The sequence below is a fragment of the Lichenostomus cassidix genome, chromosome 4 (genome assembly GCF_008360975.1).
Source record: "Lichenostomus cassidix isolate B80296 chromosome 4, HeHo_3.0, whole genome shotgun sequence".
In the NCBI taxonomy this organism is placed as follows: domain Eukaryota; kingdom Metazoa; phylum Chordata; class Aves; order Passeriformes; family Meliphagidae; genus Lichenostomus; species Lichenostomus cassidix.
Window position 1 is genome coordinate 35,430,116 of NC_139484.1, and position 26,047 is coordinate 35,456,162.

Consider the following 26,047-nt stretch of genomic DNA (forward strand, 5'->3'; position numbering starts at 1 on the left):
AAACATCGACGTTTGAAAAAAAATCTTAAACCTCGAGGCCAAAATAATTATGATAATTTTAATAATAATAAGAGTTGGTTTCTCCTGGCCAGAGAAGACAGCGGATAGCCGGGGGTTAGCTCCTGATAATCTGCGCTCCCCCTGGCCATGGCTGCCCCGGGAAGCGCGGGCAGCTGCAGGCTGCAGTGCTGCCCGCCTGCCTGTGTCGCCGCCCGGCCTCCCCGCTGGCCCAGGACCGCCCCTCGGGTCGGGGGACCGCGGGCCCCGGTGGTGGTACCCGAGTGCGGGGCGATGGAACCACAGCCAGAATGGAGCCTCCAAGGGCTCCCCGGGAGAGAGAGGTGCGGGGCGAGCCGCTGGGAGGGGAACCGAGCGTTGCATCGCTTACCTGGCTTCGGCAAAAGACACAAAAAGGAAAAACCTTCTCCGGAAAAAAATAAATACAAATCCTTCTCAAGCCCTCCCGGAGCCGCGTCCCTAGTGATAGATGCCCTTGGCCAGCGGAGGGGAAAGGCACCGGCGGTGGCTGCTCCGCCGAGCAGGGGGGGAGCGGCCGCAGCGTGCGGCTCTCCCCGCCGATCCCAGGAACTTCGAGATAAAATGACAGGCTTCTTCTGTGAAGAAATCAATTCCTAAGCATCAGAGAGAGTTTTAAACAAATAATTTTTTTAAAAGCCCCCCTCCGACCTGTGATTGAGGGACAGTTAAAAATAATTATCCGTGTTAAGAGACAGGAGACCAGGTTACAGAGAAAACTACCTTCTTTCAAAGCCCGCTAATGGCCATACGATTCATTAGGTTACTTAATCCTAATAACCTTGCTAGCATCAGTCCCGGTGACCCAGCCCATTAAGCACCACCAGCGAAACCCTATAAAACAGGCAAGGGGAATGTCCAACATCTGAGCACATTTATTAGCATTATGTTCCTGAGATAACATGCCCCCGGCTCCCCTGCATACTGCTGCGGGCAGGCTGGGGAAAAAGGGAGCTCTGTGTTCGGAAGGGCTGAGCACAGGGCCAGGACTCGGTGAGACGGATGGCCTGTCCCACCGTCACTGTCACACACACTCGTCCGTCTCCTCTGCTTTCCTACCCCGGCCCCGTCTCTCCAGCCGTCTCTCCAGCCAAACAATAGCTACATTTGTGGCGAGCATTTTTTCCTTCTGATTAAACCCAGGCCAACCAATGGCATCCAGAACGAAACAAAACGCAGAGAGTAACATTTCGATCATAAACGGGAGTTAACAACTTAAAAAAAAAAAAGGGGGGGTGGGAGACCAAAATCTCCCTTACACCGAAACGTGCGAGCGAGTCATTGCGGTATCACCCTCCGTGAAGGAGCCGGCTGAGGGGGAGAGAGGGAAAAGGGAAATGAGGGAAGCAGCAAGGCCGGTTCCTCCCGTGCCTTCCAGAGCTGCAGACGAACCGGACGCCTCCCCGGCATCTCCCTGCCAGGGTGAAGTCTCTGTAATTTACGACACTCGAGCTGTTACGGCATTTGCCGCTGCTAGAGACGGGGTGCTCAGGGCGCAGGCACATGCAAGCGATTAGAAGAGCGAAAGGCTCTCGCTACCCGGGGAGGGACCTCTCGCGGTGCGGCTGTCACCCCATTCCTCCGGCCCTCCCCGGGCAGGCAGATCCACTCCGCTCCCGGCTGGGGATGGCTCCCCGCGGCCGGAGTGAAGCCCCTCCTAGGATCTGCAGAGGAACAAACAGTCTTCAGACTTCGACTCTCTACAAACCCCCTACCAACATTTCCTTATTTCTCCTCTCCATTTCTAGAGAAGAATGCGCCCAGAGGCAGCGGGATGGCGTTGCTGGCACGCTGGCCCCACGTTAAGAGATGCCGGCCCGGAGCAAAAAGGGCTCCCGGCGGACACCGGACCCAGGCTCCCGCCGCTGCCCACCCAGGCAGCAGCGAAGGGGCGGGTGGCAGGAGCAGCCGGGATACTGCCCGATTGAGTTGAAGGTGGTCGGGCAGCCTTCAGCCTCCACAATGCGCTGACGCGATCTCTCGTTATTTTCGCAATAGTTTTAACAAACTGGCAGAGATGAAAGAGAAAAGCGGCAGGGAGGAAACAGCAGCGCCCTGCCGAGCTGCCCATTCCCCGAGCTGCCTGTTCTGCGGAGGGTTTGCCGGTGATTTACCCTAAGGGCTGATCCTGCAAGCCCTCCTCCCCGGGAGCAGTGTCCGCCGCCTTCTCCGGGGCGCCAGGGGCACTGACTGCTGCGCCGCAGTGGGGCTGGGGGCGAGGTGCGCCCGAAGCCCCGTCCCACACCTCAGCTGACAGCGATCCTGTGGTTAAATGCTTTTGTCTTTTTTTGTTTGTTTGTTTTTCCTCGAGGGCTTTTTTAACTCATAAAACGTTGCTCTGGCTTGGAACTTGTCATAACAGGAGCCTGCTTTATTTATTGGGTTATTTATTTTTTTACCAGCAACAATATACCGAACACAGTCCGGTTGAAAGAAGGAGTTTCCAAAAAAAAAAAAAAATAGGGTTGGGGGGGGGAAAGGGCGAGGGCGGGCGGGGAGAAGAGAGAGAAGGAAAGAGAGGAACGAGAGGCAGAGGGTGGAAGAGCTAGAGATAAAGAGGGAAAGATAGAAAAAAGCAAGAAAGAGGGGAGAAACAAGAAAGAGAAAGAAAACAAAAAAGCAAGAGAAAGCAAGAACGCAAGCAAGAAAGAATGAAAAAGAGAGAGAAAGAAAGAAATCCACACATGCCAGCCTTTCAAAATTAAACCAAGAAGCCCCGAAGTATTCATTTTGGTATTAATATTATTTAACATTAAAACTCCGGGAACTTCAAACAAACTTCTTGCACGGAAAAGAAAGAGAAAAGAACTATTCTCTGGAAACCATTTGTTCACAGATCGAACTGTGCCGTTTTGGCTTAGAAACAAAACTCGAGACGCCCAGCCCTGTCCCTCCTCCCTCCAGCATACATCTTTTCAGCACACACTTTAAAATAAATATCCTTACGAGTCTTTCCAGAATGCCTCCTTGTTATGAATTGATAGGATACAACACACCCCAGCTGTGTGCCTGGAAGTTGGGATTTAGCCCTTTAAATGCCAGGGCAACATCTGCGGGGAAAATAATTACGGCGGCTTCACCCCCTCCACTGGGTGCTGCCGGCGCGAAGGGGGCGCGGAGGGTGCGCGGGGGCTCCGCGGGCTCCAGGCACGACGCTGCACCCCTGGATGGCGCGGCAGCCCCGCGGAGCAGCAGGAGGCCACTCGGTGGTCTGGGTGCAAATAAGCCCAGGAATGAGCCCCCAAGTAGGTAAAGAAGAAAATGGTGCTTTTTCTGACTCTCCCTGCAAGCGCTTTTAATTTTATCATGCTTTTCGTCCCACTGCTCAGCAAGTCAAAATAAAGAGCAAATTCAGTATCTAGTCTCCACAGAATTTAATAAGATTGCAGAAACGTTGCCAGGGGTCTCCTCGGAGGTGTCCTACTCGGGAAACACGGGCCGAACAAAGACGTTTTTCATCCCATCAGAAGATTAATTCAACCTCCAAGATATTTTCGTGAACGTTTACTTAGTAAAGTTTTCCTGTGGCTATTTTGTCCGAGAAGAGTGCTTATCATTAAAAAAAAAATCACAGGAAACATTTACAGTGTGTTCTTCTCTTTTAGGGCTTACAACAGGTGTCAGAGCTCTCTTCGGGGAGAAGGAAATATATCTAGATATACATGTATACACACACACAGACGTGTGTGTGTACACCATTAAATAAAATCACCACTTTGCTTTAAACAACAAAAAAAAAGAAAAACAAAAGAAAAATGTTAACGTTCTAAACACCTTCTATGCTTATACAGCTTGCACTCAGAATATATTATACAACGTTATCATGTTTCAACCTCTACTTTCTTGTCGCTTTTAATGAGATGCTGCAGTGGGAACCATCGCCGCCCCTCTTTAAATACCTTAAAAAAGGTATTTAAATACCTTTTAAATAAGGTATTTAAAAAATACCTTATTTTTTAAAACAAAGATTTTTTTTTTACTTGTCCAACCCTTGTCCAATCTTCTTAGGGTTGGACAAGTAAAAACATACCTTTGTTTTAAAAAATAAGAAAGACGCGCGAGTAATGGCATTGCGAATGAAGTAACACTAGATATACATGACGATGATCGGCCACAACAAATAAGAGTATAATGAAGCACATGTTTGAGGTTGTACACCTCTAGAAAATGAAGTTACGGTTAGTTACTGCCCCCCGTATGATATTCCCTTCTCTCCGCCAAGGGGGGGGGGGGGCGGGGAAATAAATTTTAAATACCCGAACTCGTTGTCCTTCAGGGAACACCATTTCTAACAGCTGTTTTACAGAGGAGGAGCCAGTGACCAAAAAAGCCCTAAGGAGTGATCCCTTAACCCAAGGTGATGCACAGCTTTTTAATCGATGTCCCCACACATATGTTTATGTCCACATATTTCTGCAGCTAGTGCTGAATGCACCAGCAGCGTGTTACTCTGGGCCAGGGAGAGGGAGTGCGTCTAAACCCCTCACAGATCAAGTGATTTTAGGTTGCCGTTTGTTTTGGGGAAACTCCAGAAAGTTTAAAAACTCTGTGTGGGGTTAATATTTCCATTCTTTTATCACCCGCCCGCTCAGCAAGTGCAGACGCCCGCCGCGCCAGGTACGGGCAGGACAGAGGGAAGGGGCTCGGCAGCCCCGCGATCCCCGGCCACCGCCTCCTCCCGCCGGGGGATGTGCCCGAGGAACTCCCACCGGGGCACAGTCCGGCACTCCCTGTCCCTGCCGCCGTGCGCAGGGAAGGGGCACACCCCCGCCTGCAGAAGCCTGCGCTCCAAACCAAACCACGGGTTTGTCTCCTCTCCCTTTTACCCCCTGGACTCCCCCCGGAGTCAAGCCAGAACCGGTTTCCTAAAGGCAAACTGCCTGTTTCAGAGCCCTTTAAAAGCCAGCCCTGCCCCAGGATACAGTGCACACGAGGATGCCGTACGAAGGATGCCAAGTCAGCCCCGACGCACGGAGTGAGGTGGATTCAAGGAGAGGGAGCAGCGAAATACTGAAAGTACTCGCCGCAGTACCCATGGCAAGGGGGGCTCCGGAGGACACAGGGGGTACCAGCCCCGGGGTTGCTGCCCGCGCCCATTGCACACGCCCAGGCCAGTGCGGCCGAGGAGCTCCGGCAACGGAGAGCCGCCTTTTAATTTTTTTTTCCTTTTTTAAATTTCCCCCAAAAGTGCGTCATTCACATGCAGAGAACGGCAGCAGGGGAACGAGAGGGTGCCCTGCCCCTGCGCTCGCCCAGCCGTCCCCCGGCCACAGCAGCTCCCCGAGCCTGCCTGCACCTCCCCGAGGATGGATGTGCTTCATGCCCTTGTCGCGCATGGAAACTCAGGCCATCCCGGGAACGTCGTGTTGCCTAAATAAAGATAAAATGTGCTATACATCACAGGCTTTCCCGGTTATTCTCAATGACTTGTCTATTCCTCCCCCCTCCCCATCCATCCCCCTACATCCCCACCACCACACCCCCCAAACTCCGGCACACGTGCAATGATAGAAAATGGTTTTAAATGACGAAGGGTCACGTAGAGCCATCCTGATCGTTTAGCAAAAATAACAGAGCTATTATAGAGCTGAAGGAAGGAGCCAGGGAGTTCACCCACACACGCTTCAGTACTGTGCCTCGACTGAACATAGGCAAATGTGTGTGTGTATATATATATATATATATATATATATGCATATACACATACACAAAGACACACACATATATATACAGCGTCCCATGTGACCACACTCAGCAGGCTCTCAAAAGGCCGTAAATAAGTGCACAGATGACAGTGAACGCTCCTGTATGGAGGGGAGGGGAGAATGCGGAAGGGCCGCTTGTGTCTTTGGGATGGAAATGCACATAAAGCCTTTTATGAGAGCTCGGGAGACAGCAGTTGCATGCTAACCTACTTTTATTTTTTTTTCTTTTTTTCTTTTTTCTTTTTTTCTTTCTTTTTTTTTTTATCTCTATTGCCGAAAACTGGAAATAATTAAATTCTTTAAAGGTTTACTTTTGAAACCGTGGCTGGAGTAAACTATGATTCAGGTGTAAATAATTACCAAAGTCATGAAAGCAGCAACTGCTACATGTGGTTTATTCATTGATGCTTTTTTTTTTTTTAATCGTTTGATCATTTTCATTCCTAACTGTCTGCCAAATTCACATATTTGTAATTTACTAAACTTTATCGTTTCTACCAGGGTAGGGATGTTGTACATTAGTTTCCATACCCGTCCTGCCCTGCCCCGGTGAAGAAGCCTGTCTGGAACAAACTGGATGTTCCTCAAGAAGGGATAACGCTATTACCCCCGGTATTAGAACTGAATAAAAGATGCTTCCCCTTTCATAAATGCTACCAGACCCACTCGATTTTAGACTTCGGAGAAGAAATGAATTATTAAAGGAAAGAAATTGTTTAAACACAATAGCTACTTGGCTAAATGAAAGCAATCCCTGGGGCAAGACTAGCAGGGTTTGGCCAGAGAGCGCAATAATAGAAGTATCCGTTAAACGAAAACCTTAGAGAAATAGGAGAAACGTGGACGTCTAATACACAGCATAGAAACAAAAGCCCAGGATTGACTTCATGCCTGTTTTCTTCAGCCTGCTCCTACTTTTTTTTTTCTTTTGCCTACACAACGACTTCAGCCCATTTGACTCTTCAAAAAGCCATGATGGAAAAAGGCAGGAAACTGAACATTTTTCTTGCCTGTGTCCCATTTACAAAAAAAAAAAAAAAAGAAAAGCGCATAGTAAGCCACCACTTGAACATGTTCTGGTGTTGTAAAAGTGTTTTTTATCAGGCTGTAAATTACTGCCACTCTGACAGAGCAGCCGGAAATGTAAATCACACCGTAGAGCTGAAGTTATGAAAAAGTTTGTTCCCTTTTCTGTGTCCCAGGAAGATCTCGGGGCTGCTGTATTGAGAAGGGAGGGAAAAGGCTTGTTTACTATTTTCCTCCTTTACCAAACCATTGGCTCCACAGTGCCTGGGACTTTGATGAGAAAGAATGGACAATGTGCAGAGTCCCTTCCTATGACACCCAGGCCACCGCCACTTGGGAGGTCCTTTGGCCTAATGCAACCACAGCTAACTGCTCCCAACAGGAGGCTCTGTGGATCAGGCAGGGTCACAATTATACTTCTGCTAAAGGCAAGAGTTGCCTTTAAAAAAAAAAAAAAAGAAAAAAAAAAAGACAAAAGGAGAGGGGGAGAGGGAGTGGGTGAGCAGTTGAATTAAAGACTTTTAATTCATTTGGGGCAGGAAAGACCGAGAGCGGGGTTAGTTGAAACCGTTTCCAAGAAGCAAGAACAAAATGAGGTTGCAGAGGGAAAATTTGGGGGAATGAGGTTCGAGGCACCTCGCATGGGTTACTCCGACCCCAGGGCTGCCACGCCAAATGGCCAGCAGTTGCCCGAAGTGTTTTGAGAGCTCATCGGCGGACGAGAGTCCTCACTGTTGCCAGACATTGTATGGGCATTGCTCCTCTAAGGTGAGGAGGAGAGGGTTACATGGCCACAGTCCACTACGAGCCCTCAAGCATCACCCACTTGCACGGAGGGGAAGAAGAGCCCCAGGAGGGGACACTATAGCCAATTGGCCTCTGATTTGGATACTCGGGGGCACCAATATTTTATGGGGGTGGGAGAACAGGAATGTTGAAACACATTAGATGTCTCGAAGAGAAGGATGACTTTCCAGAGCTTTTAAAACCCGAGCCTCTTGCATTTACGTGTTGAGGTGAAAAAGAGCAGGGAGGAGGGAACAGTGAGGGTCTTCCGACCTCCGCCGCTTACCGGGACAGTGGATGGAAGGGACGCCTCCGGGTTCGCAGCTGGCCAGTCCTCCTGGTTCCTGGCTAGCCGGCCGGGTGTGCTCCCAGCGCCCGCCGCCGCCCTTCCCCTATTCCTGCCGCTCTTCCTCCGGTTCCCCGTCTAAAGTCCCTAAATTCACTCTGCTTCGTTACCACCGCCGGCAGCCGGAGCCCCGCCGGGCCAGGGTTTTGGGCGAATCCGGGTCCCGGTTGCTTCCTCCCGCCGCGGCAGGCGTGGCAGGGCGAGGGGTCTTACCTTGTCCCCCCATTCCCACCCCATGCCCGCGTCTGGGACAGGGGCACACCTCAGCCACCCAGCGTAGGGCAGCTCATTGCAGGCAGCGAGATCCGACCCGGGTAGGAGGGTCCGGTTCCGGGGATCATTTCGGCCGTCGGCCCCGGCCTCGCTCTCCGCCGCCCCCCGCTTACCTGGACGACGGTCCCCGTGCTCGGCGACGCGCTCTCTCGGCAGGACGAGGGCGAGAGGGGAGGCCTCGGCCCCCGGGTGCACAAGGGTCCGGTCATGGCCCCCCGCGCACCCCAGAGAGATCCGGCGGGAGGAAGAGAGCGGGAGGAGAGAGGAAAAGCCTTTTTTTTCCCCCTTTCTCTCCCCGTTTGAGCCGAAGTGACCCGCAGTGTCTGGAGAAGGTTTTTGAAGACGTTTGGGAGGGAGGGAGAGAGTTTTCTGCTGAGAAACTCAATCTGCCATACAGTAGCGACTGCATCTGGGATCTGTCACCGCTGACAGCACCACAGGGCACAGACATGATCTTCCGCACAACACTGCAACTCCCCAAAATACCCTCCTCGCTCCCAAGGTATCTGCCGGGTTGCATCGCGCTCCTTCGCCAAAAGGGGGAAAGCAACCTGAGCCCCGGCAAACAAATGCACCGAGGGGAAGGCAAGAGAGAGCAGCCCTGTCTCCCCCTTGCTCTCCGCGATGCTGAACGCTCGGCCGCCGAGGATGCAAGGCGAGAGGCGATATCGTGCTCGGAGGGCGCAAAGGCCATAAATGCAGGCTCTCGAGCCGCGAGATTCCCGGGAATGACTTTAATGAATAATTTCGGAGACAGTTATGGCTTTAGGTAATTACTGCGCGGGTCTATGAAAACCAGATTTGGGAGAGAGGCAGTCAAGGCCGAGCCTTGTGCTTCGGCTAGCCCCTGCCAGACCGCTCCAGACACCACCTCCCCCCGTCGCCGCCCGACCCCCGGACGTCGTCGGCCTCCTGCACCCCCCCAGCTGCCGGGGTCCTCCTTCGGGCAGCGCTGCCAGCAACTTTGCGAAGGCTACAGGCTTGTGGGGGGAGTACCTAATATTATTATTTTTTTTTAATCTCTTCCTCCTCCTGTATTTTCTGGCAGGACATTTCATTGTCTTTTAGGCCACTTTTAGAAAACTTCTCCGGGTTTACACACATATTTATCTTTTTAAGAAGTTCATTATACGCAGCTGTTGCAGCCTATAGGCACATATGGCATGCAAATAGGGACCCCTATAGGAGAGTCGGCCTCTCTATTACCCCCACGTTTGTTCAATAGACGGGACCGGCAAAACGATTCTACTGCTCTACATTAAAATAGAATCGTACATTTTTTCACCCGAGTCCTTTGGGCAACGCAGGGGTTTGTTTGCGCTTTGAACAGCCTCCACGGCTAGCAAATGAAGGGCTGGGAGCTGCGGGCCCGCTGATCTCCATTGTTTCGCTAACACATTACTGCTGTTCCCAGAAGGCCGCTCCGGGCCGCAGCCGCGCCTCTCCCCCAGCCCGGCGACTTGCGGACCCCTGCGCCTTGCCCAGGCAGGCCGGCGGGACCCTGCCCGCTCTGCCCCGAGATTCGCAGGGCCTCTGGCGGCGGAGAGACGGCTCCAGCCCCAGGGCGGGGGACTCCCCAGAGAGAGGTGCCGGGAGAGACAGCCTCAGCCCTGCCACAGAGCCGTCACCAGTCGGAGGTCTCCCATAAAGGACAGAGACAGGATTTTCCTGAGATTTTTTCAGTTAGGCCTTGTTTCGCAGTTTTTTTTTTTTCTCTTTTCTTTAACAATTTTTTTTAAATTCAGTTACCCTCTCCCGACCCCTGGGTCGGTGGCTGCGGTGGGAAGCCGAGCTCACAGCAGAACGTTTGCACTGATTCAGAAAGGAAATGTTCCTTTTCCTTTCGAGATTATGGATAGACACAGAGGAACATTGCGGTATCTTAGGGGGTTTATTTTATTTTATTCTGCTGGAACAAAGAAATTGAAGTATTTTTAAATTTATTTTTAGGGCCACACTGGGCTTTGTTTTTCTTTTCTCCCTCTTCCTGGCAAGCGTATTTTACCGCGAGAATTTAATCCTTCAGATAAATTGTCTAACATTATCTTTTTCCTCTGGAGACGAGATCAACTGCTTTCTCATCCACCCCCCCGCCCTCCTTCCTGGTAGTAGCACTGATTGTAACGTACAGCTGGACAAGTGTCAGCCGTCCAAGACTACGAGCAGCCAGCGGAGGCTTAAGTTTTATTTATTCAATTATTATTATTTTATCTCCTTGGGGGAAAAAACAGAGTGATACGAAACATAAAAAGTCGTAAAGTAAAAAGTTTGTCAAAGTGAGCCCATCAAACGTGGTCTTGGGTCCCACTGAGCCAAGGCTTCCACGCAGGCTGCTCAGCGTTCCCGTCAGCCAGCCCCAGCTCTCAATTAGAGGCGATTCATTAGGATTTAATAGCAGGTGCAAAGCCATCTCCTCGCCAGCAGCACTGCCGTTTGGGTAGGGAATCGTCCTCTTTTAACAGCAGCCTCCAACTCTCCCGGCTCGTTGGAAACCTGACTACCACTTTGGATAACGGGGTGTCGGCGCGCCTGCGACTGCCCGCACGTAAGCGTTGCACTTTGTTTGGCTAATTTCTCCCTGCCAAGACATAAGGTGGAAATCTGCCTGGCTCGGTATTTATTTTGGAAGACAGTGCTGTGAGGGAATGCGCCGGGAGAAATCGGGCTGAGATAAAGCAAGCGCTGGACCGGTGGCTGGGGGGAGCGGGGTAGGTGGGGGAGTAACCCCGCCCGCGGAATGCACCGCTTTTGCTTTCTCAAAGTACCAATCAGACAAATAAACAAACGACCTCGGCGGCAAACTCAGAAGAGCAGCAGCCCTCGGGGCTCAAAATCGAACTGTGCCGAGGATCCCCGGGGCTGGAGTGCCGCGTCCCCACTGCACCCGCATCCCAGCTGGCGGCCGCGGCCGGGCCGGGGCTTGGAAAGCGTCGCCGTGATTACACCCAAGTGGAGAGCAGGATGGCTCCGAGCCGTCTGATCTGACGTCAACATGTCTCTAGCTCCTCGCTGCAAGATAGAGGGAGCAGAGCCGGGGGAGGGACGGCTCTAATCATTCCCAGATGTCTCTAATAGCAGATATAAAGACTTATATAGTGTCTGAGAATAAATTTGTAATCAATGCTCTAAAATCGCATCATCAAAGCAATGGTATTTCTAGAGGAAAATGGGATTGGGGGAGGGAAAACTGAGGAAGAGGGAGACACACACCACGCTGGTTTGGAAGGGAAAGAGAGAGGCACAGGGAACCTCAGAAATCCGCCGGCCCCGCGCATCAGAAAGCTTTGCTAAAATTTATGTGAATATATAATTCAGATAACAGCTCTGCTTTATTCTCCATTGTATGTGACAAGCCGAAACCGCTGAACAGTAATTGGCCAATTAGAAATAGAAAAGATCGGGGCTGCTTTGCAAAAGCACATATTTCATGGCCTGCAGCAAAAAAAAAATCCCAAATTAAAAATATATAAAACATTGATAAGCCCCTCGTTACAGCAGAGGGGATTATGTCTGTAGGCGTGCGGAATGCGTTTCCTTCCCATCGCTACTTGGAGATTTCTTCTGGGTGTATTTGTGAATCGCTGGGCGAGTACGTGTGAAAAAGGAGGATTAAGGTAAGATTTCCAAGCGCAAAAGGAGGATATTTTGGTTAGAGGTTTTATTATTAACCTTCTCTCCCCACGTCCCTGCCCACTTTTCAACTTCATGCTGTCTCCACGGCATCCTCTAGTCCTGCTTATATCCCGCGTGTTTGCTCGCGTATGGCCCGGCCCTTGCTCTGGGGGTGTCTTTGGCTTGGCCGAAAAGCCCCCTTGCACCTCTTTGACAACGATATCAAACTAGAAATAATCATTGCAATAATCTTTTGAGGCAGAGAAGAGCTTCTGGGAACGACGAGGGAGAGGAGGAGTGTGTGAAAAAAAAGTCCCCAGCCCACAACAAAAAGCAAAACGAAGGAAAAAAAGCCCACCACGGGTGTTTTCTCTTTTGCTTGCAGGAGTGCAGGCATGGTGTACACATCCGATAGCAACGAGGTCCCGCCGGGGTCCCGCAGGTTGCACAGAGTCCCCCAAAACTGAGTTCTACCAGAGGCCGATAGGCTTGCTGCCAGCAGCGAAGCACAGAGCAGGCCCCGCGCTGCGTCCCTGCTTTCCAAAACCCAGGCGAGCTCTAAAAATCCACGCTGCCGTCTGCCTCGGGGCCCCCAGGGGACACGCAGCCGCTGGGGAGGTCCTCGCCTCCCTGCGAGGGGACTACCGCGCTGGTTCGGGCGAGCAGCCGGGCCCGCACCCGGGGAACCGAGGGGCCGCTCCCTGGGAGGGAAGGGGAGGCGGGACGTCACCCGGGGGAGTTCTGTCGCTCTTCTTTTTCAAGGGGGGAAAAAGAATTAAAACACTATGTTCTCTTGAGAGAGAGCAGAGGGTCTCGCTCCCCCACCCATGAAACGAGGCTACTGGCCTAAAACACGGGTTCTGAGTCAGTCTGAGGGGACAGGGCTTCAGCCACCCGGCTGCTCTCCACCGGCCCTCTGCCCTCCCTTCTCTCTTCTTTCCTGCACCCACAGAGAAATGTTGCAGAGTGGGAAAGGCTGCTATCCCATGTAAGAGGTTACGTTCCTTTAACCTCGGTAAAAGCTCCCAAAAATATTTTGGCCCCGAGGAATTACCGGACAGGTCGTCGGGATGCGATGCCCCCGGGTGCGGGCAGGATGCGGAGCGCAGCGCTCCGCTGTTATCAGGCCTTGACTCCGCCGGAGGAGAGCTGAGGCCAGGGCACTGACATCCCCATCTACCATCAATTTACCTTCTGCTTCCCCATTTAGCTTTTAACGTCAAAACCTACATTTTTGTCGGCTCCGGCCTGTCTAGGGCTCCTGTGATTTAGCTGCGGGAATGGCTGCTCCTGAGAAAATAGCAACATCCTCGTTAGTGAGCAATTAAAAGAGCTCCTCCTTAGCGGATTCAGAAGGGCTCCTGGTTCTGATAAACTGACGTTACAAACCCGGAAAATTATTCATGGGGAAATACCGGATTCGCCCGCCGGCCCTACCGCTAGTCTCTCGGGGGAATTGCAACCCGGTGACTTGGTCGAGGGAAGACACAGCATCTGCAGAGAGGCTGTCCATGATGTGCCGCACCACAGCACTCGCGGCCACCCCTCACCCCTTTAATTTTTTCGTGTGCCGCTATAAAGAAAAATAAAAATTGTTTGAATAGGGAACGGAGAGTGCGAGAAGCTCCAGTTCACCAGCTGGGCGACTAATAGGCAAGGAAAAGCAAACAAGGGGGCAGATTCTTCTCTCCAAGTGTTATAAACAGAGGCAAGTGTCTGTAAACACAGACCCACGCCGGGGAGCAGAGCCGGGCTGCCTGACCCGACGGGAGGGAGGGCACATCACTTTTGTCTGGTTGTTGTAACCCCGCAACCTTCCCACTGTCAGCAGGGGCGGCGAAGCGGCGCAGGGGCTCCCTTATCTTTTTATGGGCAATTGCACATCTACCTACGCTTACTGCTGGGTCTCGTTGGGAACCACTTCCTTAGGCACGCTGGCGCGGGAAGGCCAGCAGGTATGCAGACCTGGGGAGAGAGCCAGCTTGGTTTAAGTTGAGATGATTTAAGTAAAAGTTTAAAATACTAGACCGAATTATATTATGGAACAGGTGGAAAACCTTGCCCTTAACCAGGAATGGACAAAAAATACCTAGACCAGCTTCCTTATGTAAAAACTTTTCATTTTTACCTTGCATACCTACGATACAGAAGGATGCCACGCATTTCCCAGCGTTGAAATCTGCAGCTCGCCCTGGGATTGGGGAGCAGAAAAGTCACCAGATTGGCATCGGGACCCTTGTAAAGGACTCGATAGAAGGGGCAAAATGTATAAGGGAAGAGAAACCCTATTGGGGAAGCAGTGAACATACTACAGAGAGCCACAGCACGGGTTGCTGCAGTTTGCAGCTGGATAAAAAAGGTTAAAAATAATTAGACTCGCTGTGGCGTACGGGAATCGTGCAACCCAGGAGAGTTTTAGGAACCACAAAGTTAATATTAAGTTCACCGTAGCTCATTGTAAATCTTATATATTCCCTACAGCACGCCCTCCCCCCACCCTCCCTCCGCAAATCTCTTGCCTTGTTCGCTCTTTCTTCCCTGACGTAAAATTACCTGCTACATAATCACTCCGAGCAAAGCTCACCAGCCTCTCTCGCCTGCCTCCAGCCCCCTCTCCGGGAAGCCGCCCCCGCTCCGGGCCCGCGCCTGGCACCGCCGCCCGGGCTCCGACAGCAACAAAACCGCGCATCTCTGCTCTGCCTGACCCGCCCGGGGTTTGCACCCTTGTCCATTTCCCGTTCGCAGTAGGTCTCCTGCATGGAGAACACCACCACAAGGAATTGCTACTCAGCTGAACTGCCGGTTTCTGTTCAACACCCACGGGGCTGAGAGATCCCTCCCTCTACCCCTCCTTTCATTCAGTCACTTGTTTAAAAATAAAATTAGGAGCCATCTTTATAATTTAGTTTACTTCCGAATATTTTAAATATTATGAAAAAAAAAGCCATAAACAACGCTGTTATTCAAAACATTCTGAGGTATAAAACATAAAAAGATTTGGATTTTCTTTTTTTTTTCTCTTTTTCTTTTTTTTTTCTTTTGTTTTGTATAAAACACACACAGTGGTTTATTGAGTACTTACAACGTTTACACCTTCAATATTAATTAGATTCCACTTTTTCCCTTACGGACGGAAGTGCACATAACCAATAACTGTTGAAAACATCTTCAAATACCGAACGACCACAACAAAATTACAACACTAAATACCGAGTCAATCGAAACATTGGTGCAACTGCTTCTGTTGAAATATAGCTTTATAATCCCATGAATATTTATATCCAAAAGGCCAAGTATTAAAGATACACTTCACATACACACTAATGCCAGGGAGGGATTTTTTTTCCTTTTCTATGGTTCTGTTTTCCTCATGTGTTTTATACAGAGCAAATAACATTCACAAAACATTTAGAGACATTACCCCTTACCAAGCTGGAGTTTCCTCTTCATATATGGAATGCTTTTTCCCTCTCCTTCAAATATCCACATTTTGGGGGGTTGGGGGAGAAATTGCACATAAATAAACTGGATGATTCCAAATACAAAGAGTCCTCAGAGGAGAGCTCACTACCGAGACTAAGAGGACGGCTCCTCCAGTCCTGCCGTGCTCACTGCTTGAGCTCCAAAGCCCAGACATGCTGCGGCCAGCCAGTCCTCCCTTTGGTTTTCTTATCGTTGCTGCTAACTGTGCTTTTCAAGATTTCGTTCTGGGGAGACAGGATGCGAGGGGAGAGAGAGAAACAGAAGGGGGAAAGGAGAGAAAAAAAGGTTAGATATATTCCTCCCCTTTCTAGGTCGCATCTGCTCTGCCTCGAGATCGAAAACTACGAGGAGACCTGACCTTATCGAGGCCTGAGTGCTTCAAGAAACATAACGGGAACCTTCACGGGATCTCGCCGCGGGCGAAGCCGCCGCCCGTGGGAGAGGCCTCGCGTCTTGCGCGACGGCCCGTGGACCCCGGCGGAGGCCGATACCCGCTCCGTGCCATCCCGCTGCTCTGCCGCGGCCGGAGCACGGGGCTGGAGGCTGAGAGGCGCCAGCCATCCACAGGGATTACGATAAGGCCCCCCCTAAACCATCCCCTCACTGATTGCGGGGAGAAGCTGGGCACCGGCACGTACTGGGGCAAAACATCCGACCTGCGGCCACCTCAAATCTGCGGGAATCAATCACACGCGAGTATGCCGTAGGGCCTACACGAAATTTGGCTTGCGCTTCCTCGCCTAAGCCGACTTTCCCGTTAAAAATCAAAAAAGTTGAAACTCCGAACGCAGAGGCAGGAACCTCGTGCTTGCCCAGGGTTCAAAGCTGGGCTGGGCTTTCCAGGTAATCATACCTCCAGACTCTCATTTAAGAGAGCCGAGGCTTGTCTCCTGCGAGATCATGGTTTGGGACATGGGACAAGCAGCAGCCCGGGAAATAACCTCCCCGGAGGGGCCCTAATGCGGCAGCCTTTTCCCCGTGGCTGCTCTCAAGCGCCGGGTCGGATCCGGCCGCCGTCGGCAGCCCGCGGCTCTGCACTCTCCCGCTTTTGGCCCGCAGGTACGGTCAGGGACCGGTGGGACCGAGGTGTCCCACATGGACATCCCCCGGCGACTCTGCCCAGCGCGGCGCCTGGTGCGCTCGGATGGGGCGCCGGCGGGCGACCGAGCAGCCTCCTCTCCGCGGCTCCCCCGCCCCGTCCCGCCCCGTCCCGTTCCGAAGCACTGACCAGCTCTTTCTTCCTCTTCTCTTCCTTCACGTCTGTCTTCTTGATCTCTGCCTTGAAAGCCTCCGCCTCCCCGTTCTGGTCGTCCTTCGCCAGCAGGTCCATGAGGTAGGCGATGTAGCTGGTGGCCAGACGTAGGGTTTTGATCTTGGAGAGCTTGGTGTCGGCGGGCACGTTGGGGATGCACTCCCTCAGCTCCGCGAAGGCGCTGTTGATGCTCTGAGTCCTGCGCCGCTCCTTGCGGTTCGCCGTGCCCCTGCGTTTCACCGGCCGGGGCCCCCCGAGCCCGGGCGGGCCGTTCCCGGGCGGCACCCCCCCGTAATGGGAGTGGTCCATGCCCGGCGCCCCGTTGGCGTACTCAGGGCTGTAGGACAGAGCCATGCTGTAGTCGGGGGGGGACATCTCCGGGTGGCTGCTGATGAGCCAGCCGTGGAAGTAGGGGTTCTCCTCGTGGCCACAGCGGGTGGCGGCGGCGGCGGCGGCAGCGGCGGCGGCAGCGAAAGGGTAGCCCTCATGGTGCACCACCGGGTGGTGGGGGAAGCCGCCCACTAGACTCATCCCCGCTCCCTAGAGCACCCCACCCCGCCCCCCCGGGCCCCAAAACAAAGGTTTCCCCTCCCCGCCCGCCCCCCACCCCCGCCGCAGCGGCGGGAGACGCTGCCCGCCGCTCACCCCTCAGCACTGCCCCGCTGCCCGCTGCCTCTCCATAGGGCGCTGCAAAGTCCCCGCGGGTGCCCGAGCGATCCCCCCTCCCCGGGCGCCGCCGCCGCCGCTCATGCGTTGTGCCTCCACCTCCTCCTCCTCCTCGCCCGGGGCCGGGTCTTCGAGGAAGCTCGCACAGAAAAAAAAAAAAAAAAAAGCTATGGAGAGATGTCGACCAAAACAAAATGTCTTGGCTTCCCAGCCTGGGATCTTCCTCGCCTCTTGCTTCCCTCCGCTCTCGCCAAGTCCGCCGCGGCCCGGCCGGTGGTACTTACACGCGGCCCCCCTCCATGCGCCCCCGGCTCGGGGCGGGCGGGCGGCGCTGGCTCTGCCCTGCGCGGCGGCGGGGCCGTCAGTGCTGGGCGGGCGCACGCATCGCTGCCCGCCGCGCCGCGCGGCTCAGCGCCCCCGCGCTCCTCTGGGGCATCCGCGCCGCTCGGCCGGGCGCGGCGGCGGCGGGCGGAGGCGGCGGCGGGGCTCGGCGCGGCACGGGGCACTGGCAGGGCTTCCCGGCCCGATCTCCATGTACAGCTACATGTTTAGGGCCGCTCGGGTTAATATATGTCGTCAGAAGCGGCGGCCGCCAATGGCCGAGGTGGGGGCGGGGCCCACCGCCCTCCGCAATAAAACTTTTTGATGTTCGCTCTGCTAATTGCCGAGCTCCTCTTTTAGGATTGGCTGCCCCTCCGCATCCGTAATGTAATTAAAATAAGGGGGGAAAAATTATCATGGAGGCAGAGGTTAATGCAAGTGTTTAGCAGATGCCTTACAGTAAAATCTGCATTTAAAAAAAAACTGAAAAAAACCAACAAAAAACCCCCTACAAACTCATTAAAATTTAAATATCGGATAATCTCAAACCAGGTACAGTATGGACCCAAGAAATTTCTTGGCGAAAGTCTATGTGAGAGCTTTATAGCCTCTGAGGTTGCTCTGGAAAAGTGCTTTGTGCCGGTCCAGTAGAGGAAAAAATAAAACCGGCTTCGTAGGGCACACCATCGGTGCCCCGATTGCGACAGGCATGTCCCCGCAGCGCTCCGGCTTATACTTGTATTGCTGGTTAATACACAGCACGAGATCACTAGTTTCCGTGAGGAGGGAGGCGAAGCTACTCTGCCTTGCCTGTCACCCGACTCGCGACCCCGGTTAGCACGGGCTGGCTCCGACTGCGCGCCTGCTGACTGACCGAGGGAGTGGAGCTCTCGGGGCTTGCACGGGGATGGTATTGTCTTTCAGAAGGAATTGTTTTGAGACATTAACAATAAGTTCGACTCTAACTGATTGTTTTCCAGCTTGCTGCCCGTGCCTATGCACCTCCACCAGTGTTCACCCGAGTGGCTTACGCTCCTGAAATCAGTTTCGTGCTTCTTTAACTGGTATGATTGGTAAGTAACCGAATATTTTTTACAGCATGTTCCGAGCTAATTTTCTAGCTTTTGCTAACAAATATATAAATATTTCTCAGCATTCCTGCTTCTGCAATAAAAAACCCCAGCGTCTGCAGAAAGCAGGTTTAGTTATCGAAAGGGAGTAGTTAAACGTTTGCTTAACTCTCAGGCCAAGGAGGAAATTTCCTGTAGCTATTTAGGTGCTTTGCTTTGGTAAGCTTGCAGATATAACAAAAGAAAAATGGATCTCAAGCTGTAAGTTATTTCATGGATAACTCGGAGGCGAGGTGCACTGTTGTCATCTTCAAATGGAGCCGAGCATTACCAAATAGCTGCGAAATATCAAACACGCACCTTTATTTGTGCTGGCTGACGCCTAGGCTGATTCGGCGTATATTACAGTGCAGTTCTACAATATAGGCAGTGTGGAAAACTGTGTCAACAGGAGCCGAGAGGTCATAAATTAAAGAAAGAGAAAGATAGAGATGGAGGAGTCAGAGAAAGAAGGCAGCAAGAGCTGCGCTCCAATTTCTGCAGCAGCTTAATGCGCTCTCCGGCTCCTCTGCAGAGGCGGTGGGGGTACCTCGGGGGGAAGCGCTGGGTGGTGGGAAGACGGCAAAAATCAACTCAGCGCCCGGGGAGAGGATGCAGGCTGCGCTCGGGGCGTGGAAAGGGCTGCTGACGGTACAAGGGGACTTGTTGGGGCCCGGGGGCTTTGCAAGTGGGTCTGCGGGCTCTCGGCGGGGAATGCCCGGCAGGGAGTGGACAGTCTCTGCGGATAAGGCCGTCCTCCAAGGAGCAGCCTGCTGCGGTACCAGGGAGCAGGCTTCGTCGGGGAGTTACTAAAGGCGAGGGAGAGTGCCTGCCCTACGGTTCGGCAGGACGGGGAGTGCAGAGTCGGCCCTAGAGGGGAGACGTGCACGGAGTGCAGACACGCAGGCATACGCTTTTATAAGCATATACACATATGCGTGAGCGTCTGGGTGTAAACTGAGTACGAAAGTGAAAAACTAGTCCAGATGTAGAATTGATGTATATACACATATATCTTATACGTACACACACGCTTGTAACCAACTGATGGATATCTTTATCTATATTTGCACAAGCACACGTGTATATATTGTGTTATCCTAAGGAATAACGTGTCTGCAGTGAGGATTTTTAAAAGTAAGGAAGGCCGTGGGCAGACCGTGCAGGCAGAGCCCTGGAGCGGCCAGGCAGCGTGTCCCTGCAGCTCGGGATGAGATGTCTGCAGGGCTCAGCCTGGAAATCCACCCAGTTTCTGCAGCGGTTCTCCAGTTTTATTTTGCCACGATATATTATTGATGCGAAGAAGAAGTGGACATTGTTAAGACCGGAAAGTTATATTGACTTGCAAACGGGCTTGTGTTTCTTTACACTCTCCTACTGTCTGTGTATGAGCTTTCCGATATACTGCAGGTTAAACTGCAACTGTGACAGTTTCTGTGACAAGACACTACGGTCACTCCGATAACATCTCCAATGACGAAGGAAACGGAAAACATGAGACAGAGAAAAAGTAATAAAATATACAGGAGATATCGATCAGAACACCAGTTTCCAAAGCTAGCATCATGATTGCTAAATTAACTTTGGAAGAAAGGGAGTCTCTAGATAAAGCACCCAGAAGGATCTTATACGTATATTTTCTTCCCATCCCAGCAGTTGTTTATGTGTTTTATAAAGGGAGTTTTAGAGCAAATGCAAGTCTTGTGTCCTCCCTCAGCTTTTAAATACTCAGGATTCCCGATCATGGGTTATAACCTTTTCTGTTTGATCCACGCATTGAAAAACGCTGCAGCGCGAAGAACCATTCCCAATAATATGCTCAAAGTTCGCTAAAAAGCACCAGCATTTTTCCAATCTTACACTTATTGATTTGATTAGATTTTGTTTTCTTGCACATATCATATGGTGAAAAAAAAAACCTGAGGAAAAAGAAAAAAAAGAAAAGAAAAAGAAACCCAAGTCTTATGTCACTTTATTTCCCTGCCAAAATAGTTGCATGTTAGGCGGCGATTTATCTGGACTCTGCTGCCAAACGGGACTTACCAACCTTGCTATAATAAAGAAATTTTGGTGCAAACTGTGCCGAGGCTGGTTTTCTCTTTCTCTACCCTATTTTTAAAATTTATTTTATTTTATTTTGTCGGGAATCGGCGTGTGGGGCTGTATCGTTAGGTTTTCCCTGCCTCTCCAGCCCCGCAGCCCTCGGCGGGGCCGAGCCGGAGGAAGGGGCTGCCCTTGCCCCCCGGTGGGTGCCCCGCGGCTCCCGGGGAGCTGGGGCAGGAGCCCACGGCGGGGGGCGGAGGGCCGGGCGCCCGCTCAGCGCCGCCGGGGCCACCCGCTGCCCTGCCCCGGCGCTCAGTCGCCGCCGGGCCGCTTATCGCCAGGTCACTTCTCTCCTCCGGGCCAAGAGTAGGGTGGGAGTTGGGATAACAGAACAATAGAGTTGCGCTCCCCCCTCCTCCCCTCGGGCTTGTGTGAATTAAGCTAAATTGCAAATTAAGCTAATTTCTCCGAATCACTCGGGGAAAACCGTATGGAAACGGGGAAGAGATGCCGACGCTGGGTGGTCGGAAACCCACATCTGCTGGGGACTGCCGGGCTGGCTGACTGGGAGCACGGCAGCCACACCGGGCCAGGCCCTGTGAGGAGCAGGCCAGGGGCAGAGAGGCCCCTCACCGCTGCCTGGACGGCGAGCCCCCTCAGTGGCTTCTTTCCCGCACCTTCCTTTTGAGGAGCGTCCGGTATCGGCGGGACGATTATCGGGACAGGGCAGCGGCGGGAGCCGCAGTCCCCACTGCGGTGCCCGGTACCGACGCCAGACCTACCCATCCCTGCTCCGTGCAGCAGCGCCGGGACCTCCCTTCATAATTTCCATTAAAGCAAAGAAACAATCAGACACACGAAAGCACTCCAAGGGCACGCCGTCCTCTGCTTTTGAGGCGCTGCCCTGGCCGGGCAGCCCCCTCGACTGCTCTCCTTCCCGCAGCTCCCTAAGTATCGGGGTGCCGATTCCCTCTCCTTCTGCCCGGTTGCCCACCACATCGCTCAACCGCCCGGTGCAAGGCTTAAAAAGCCGAGAGGGGTTTGAATTTATAGAGTGCATGATGTCATTGACCCGGGACCAAACGTATCAGAAAGGGATATCGCTCTCGGATGGATCTGGGGATGCCAGAGCATCCCGTGTCCCAGGGATGCGACGCATTCTATGTCTGGGCCACTGCTTAGGAGTCCGTGAAAGGACATAAACAAGCAAAAAATTGGGATTTTTGAAAAGAAGCACGGAGAAATATGATTTGGAGGTCAACCTATCAGTGCGGGTTAATGAAAAGGACTTGTGCCTAAGGGGCCTGGCTTGCACCCTCTCTCATGCTCACACAACCTGGATTTCAACGCCCAGGCCAGAGGGCGGGATCGGGCCCAGCAGGCCCGAATTAATCGCTGCCCTTGGAGGTGGAGGAACCCTGGTTTACGTTACTATTATCGGTAATGAACGCCCACATATTTCAGGCATGATAATCTCGCAGCCGTTGTGTATACAGGAAAAAAAAAAAAGAAAAAAAAAGGAAAAAAAAAGAAAGAGAAAAGATCAGAGATGAGAAAAACCCAAGACACTGACCATTTCGTAAGTCGCAGTGATTGGCAGTGAGCGCGGGACCCTACGCGTTTTTACCACGGCATGTGCAAGCAATTATTCGAGGATTGCTTATATTTGTGACCGAGGATTCAGAGTTGCATTTAGACCCTGGACAGGAATCAGGGAAAGAAAAGAAAAACATAACGAATTCCAACCAAGACCCCTTCTTTGTCAAAAGAATTGTAATAAAGACCTTACAAAATTCTGCAATGAATACAGTGTGTCTTTGTTTTTTGAAATTGTTATATGTATCTCCTATACATGCACATGTATAAACACACACGCATACAGACAAGCACGCTGTTTTTTCACCTAATATTTTTTTGTTTTTCCGGGAAAGAGCATCTTAAGCTACACTTGAGCTCGACGCTGATGAAATAGCTCTCGAATGTAATTGCCTTCATTAACGAATATTTGTCCCCCAGCATCTGAAGTTCAGACATTGGAGGAAGAAGGCGGCTAGGCTGGCATCGTTTTGTGTTTAGGTTAACAAAAATCAACACTTCTATTCTCATTCTTCATAGAAAGTCTCCATTTAACGAGGCTGGGGTTTAAAATGTCTTCATAGATCAAAGGTAACCTCGCTTGGCTTAAGAGAAAAATCCCTCTGGAGCAGTGAAAATTAGCTGCAATTTGGCCCTAACTGCACGCCCCAAAATGTCGGTGTCGTCGTGCCGGTGTCCCCCGCGCTGTATACCTGCTGCACTGCACGCCGCTCCCGTTTGCCCGGGATCGGCTGCAGCACACGAGCTTGTCCGAAAACTCAGCATCTGAGTCCTACAAATGTCGGCTGCACACTTGGTGGAAGGACCAGCCCGTACCGCAATTCCTATATGCGTATCTCGGTGTAATTGATCTGGCTGAGTGAGGTCTTTTTGGTAATTTGGATACACCAAGTCTCCAGTTAATGACATATAATCAGCCTTTAGGTCACTTGGTCATTCTCTTATTACAAACCCCTCCTGCTCTCTCTGATCTCCTTTCAAACTAAATTTCACACAAACAAATAAAGCAAGACAGGGACAAGTCCTTAAAATGCAAGAGTGAAATATTGGAGAATTGCTCGTGGGGAACTATAAACATTTTTTAAAAGAAAAAACCGAAAAGATAGGACAGAACATCTTATCGAGAAAGAGAGCATTGTGTACAAAACACGGAGGGAAAACCGGTCTGGCTTGTGTTAAAAGTGACATAAAATTAAAATAAAATAATTACAAACAGAAATGGTATAATGTAAACAGAATACAGGAGACTTTACTAGAAACGCACGGGCGTGTACCGTAATATGTTCGTATCTGTGGATACACAAAATGCTTATTTGCAGCGCTTTAGCTGAAAAAAATTTCTTTACTCTTCTTTTCAGGAAAGTTAAGAAGCCGAAAAATGGAGAAGTGGGTGTCATGTACCTCCCCAGACCGGCAGGGAAACGGAGCAGCGGCCAGAAAGAGTGGGTGTAAATGCGACAATGAAAATAAATACTTTATATCACGGTGCTGAACTTATTTAACTAAGTCAACACTTTGTTTTTCTGCAGCTCACCTTTTCTTTCCTCTAGGGAGAGACAATGCTCACTTTTTATTAGGTATTCCCTAAAAGTTTATTTTGATCCCCGTCCAGGTGTGTGTATATATATATAAATATATATAACCAAGAGACTGAGGGTCATGTGTGAGCAGAGGCTGGTGCGGTGACCGGGGAGAGGGGCGACCAGATGCCCTAGGTAACATCCCAGGGCCCTACAGGCTGGGGCAACTCATTGCGAAGCCAAGCCCCGTTTTTTGGAGCTAGAAAGGATTTATAAAATCGAGAGCGGAGAGATATCAATGTTGTTCAAGTGTTAGCACTTCGAGAGAAGAGGACTGCGATCCATATTTCCTCACAGGCATTAGCGCCTTTCAAAATATTATAGACATTTTTACCAGAGTTCTCATTCATGTGTAATGCGGGGCTCAGACAGGCGCTAATTGAGCACGTAGCGTGTGCGAGGTTGCAAGAATGAGTGTCGGGGCAGGCTCACAGAGCAACAGAAATGGGAGCGATGGCTAGAGGGAAAGGAGTGTCACAGGCCCCCGCGCAGTGCGTGTTGGTGTGACACGTCTCGTTACTAATTCAATACATCCCCGGTCTTCTAGGGATTTCTAAGGGCCGCTTTTTTTTTTTTTCCCCACCCGCCCTTCAGCTACTGGGTTGAAGCATCAGCCCGTAGCCAATTGGCCATCCGACCTAGTCCATCAAAGGGCAGTGGGAGTCAGAGCCCCGACACTGCTCTCCTCTCGGGGCGCACGCTCGGGACCGCGGGCCGCCCGCTCCGGGAGCCTTGGAGATGCTCAGCCCTGCCCGGCACTGCCCCGGCGGGGCCGCCGGCACCCCTCCCGCCGGCGCTGGAAATGCCAAAGGCCGAGGGCGAGGCGGAGGGCTGCCCCCCTGCCCATCGCACCTCACGGGGGCGGGCGGTCCCGGCGGCGCCCCGCGGGCGGTGCCGTGCCCGGGAGGAGCCCCGCCGGGCCGGGGGCGGCTGGAAAGGGTTAAGCGCTTCCCCTCCTCCTGCTGTAGCCCCCTAAATGCCACTGCTTTCCTCTAGAGGTCTCATTAGGGAAACCCTAACTGCTATTTTCAACGTTTCCTCAATCAAGCGCCTTTAAATAGAGCTCCACAAACACATTGGCGGCAAAAAGAGCAGATCTTGTCACGGGCGAGGCCGATTCAATATTTCACCCTTGTTTGCTTTGTAATTACAGCCTGGCTTGTGGCTACCTGCACGCTGGGGAGAGTTCCCCTTGCCACCCCCCCGGCCGCCCCTCCCTTCCCGCCCCTGCCGCCCAGCCCCGCAGACACCTTTCCGTGGGCTGGGAATTGAGCGGGACCGCCCGCGGGAGCCACTGAGCGAGTGGTCTCGGTCGGGTCAAAACTAAAAAATCATACAGAATCCCCCCGGCTGAATGCTGGTGGTTTTTTGTTGCTGTTGCTGGTTTGGTGTTTTTTTTTTTTTTTTTTTTTTTTTTTTTTTGGCTACGTCTGCTGTGAAGCCACGAGCTTTCCAGCAGAAGGGATTTTCCCCGAGCACCGCCTTGCCCCCCTTATGACGGGGTCAGGAAGCAGGCAGGCTGCCCGCCTGTCCCCACGCAGGGCAGTCCGAGCGGTTGGTTTGGTCTGCGGGCTTCGCTCCCTCTCTCTCTCCGTTAAACTGCTCTTAAGATTTGTTATATTTTCCGCAGCTGATTATTCTTGTTTGACTGTTGTACAGAGCCGCTTTAAATCTTCGTCAGGAAGAATAAAAGTTAAAACGGCTTGGGCGGGTTCCTGTAGACTTGCAGGCTGGTGCGGGTCCACCTCGGTCACTGCACAGCGACCCTGGCACACGTCAGGTCTCGATAAGCCTCGTTGCTGCGGCTCAGGGCAGCGACATCAACACAGATCGGAGCTAATTCGATTATGTCTGAAAGCCGGAGTGTAACAGAGAAGAATTTGGCGTTTATGAACTAAGCTGTTATATTTGCTTTGCTATAAAACGAGGAGAATATTTTATGATGGAGGGGAACGGTACAACACAAAAGGGAAATATGACAATAAATCTCTTTTTATGGATTCTCTGTAGCAGCAAAACACAAGGATTCAACGGGTTTACGATTCAACTATTTTGCAGGTACATCTAAAAATACCTACATAGAAAAGAATAACCCGTATTTCCTCTTCTAGCCCCCTCGGAACACAGAAATCCAACCCTGTGCCCCTCAGTTCAATGACGAAATTCCCTGAGATTTTCATGGGCACAAGAGTTTACTTCTGACCACTGCGTGG

General features: G+C 51.9%; 1 protein-coding gene and 3 long non-coding RNA genes across 6 annotated transcripts; 2 read left to right on the top strand and 2 right to left on the bottom strand.

The window, feature by feature from the left end:
* Nucleotides 1-1,286: 1,286 nt before the first annotated feature.
* Nucleotides 1,287-2,395, top strand: LOC146438246 (uncharacterized). Its single transcript, XR_014851717.1, has 2 exons — nucleotides 1,287-1,458; nucleotides 1,785-2,395. It is a non-coding gene; the product is annotated as an uncharacterized LOC146438246 (long non-coding RNA).
* A 9,420-nt stretch (nucleotides 2,396-11,815) lies between these two features.
* LOC146438247 (uncharacterized) lies at nucleotides 11,816-14,566 on the bottom strand. 3 transcript variants are annotated; one of them, XR_014851714.1, is made up of 4 exons: nucleotides 14,338-14,566; nucleotides 13,913-13,975; nucleotides 13,677-13,749; nucleotides 11,816-13,357 (listed from the first exon to the last, which is right to left on the bottom strand). It is a non-coding gene; the product is annotated as an uncharacterized LOC146438247 (long non-coding RNA). The 3 variants fall into 3 exon arrangements; XR_014851715.1 differs by having other exon boundaries at nucleotides 13,673-13,749; XR_014851713.1 differs by having other exon boundaries at nucleotides 11,816-13,749.
* A 108-nt stretch (nucleotides 14,567-14,674) lies between these two features.
* Nucleotides 14,675-17,080, bottom strand: HAND2 (heart and neural crest derivatives expressed 2). The gene is made up of 2 exons (XM_085058688.1): nucleotides 16,496-17,080; nucleotides 14,675-15,491 (listed from the first exon to the last, which is right to left on the bottom strand). Exons 1-2 carry the CDS (start codon nucleotides 17,048-17,050, stop codon nucleotides 15,393-15,395), a joined length of 654 nt encoding a protein of 217 aa, XP_084914814.1. The 5' UTR covers nucleotides 17,051-17,080; the 3' UTR covers nucleotides 14,675-15,392.
* Nucleotides 17,081-17,792: 712 nt separating this feature from the next.
* LOC146438249 (uncharacterized) lies at nucleotides 17,793-23,751 on the top strand. The gene is made up of 3 exons (XR_014851716.1): nucleotides 17,793-18,058; nucleotides 18,487-18,579; nucleotides 23,613-23,751. It is a non-coding gene; the product is annotated as an uncharacterized LOC146438249 (long non-coding RNA).
* The last annotated feature ends 2,296 nt before the right edge of the window (nucleotides 23,752-26,047 follow it).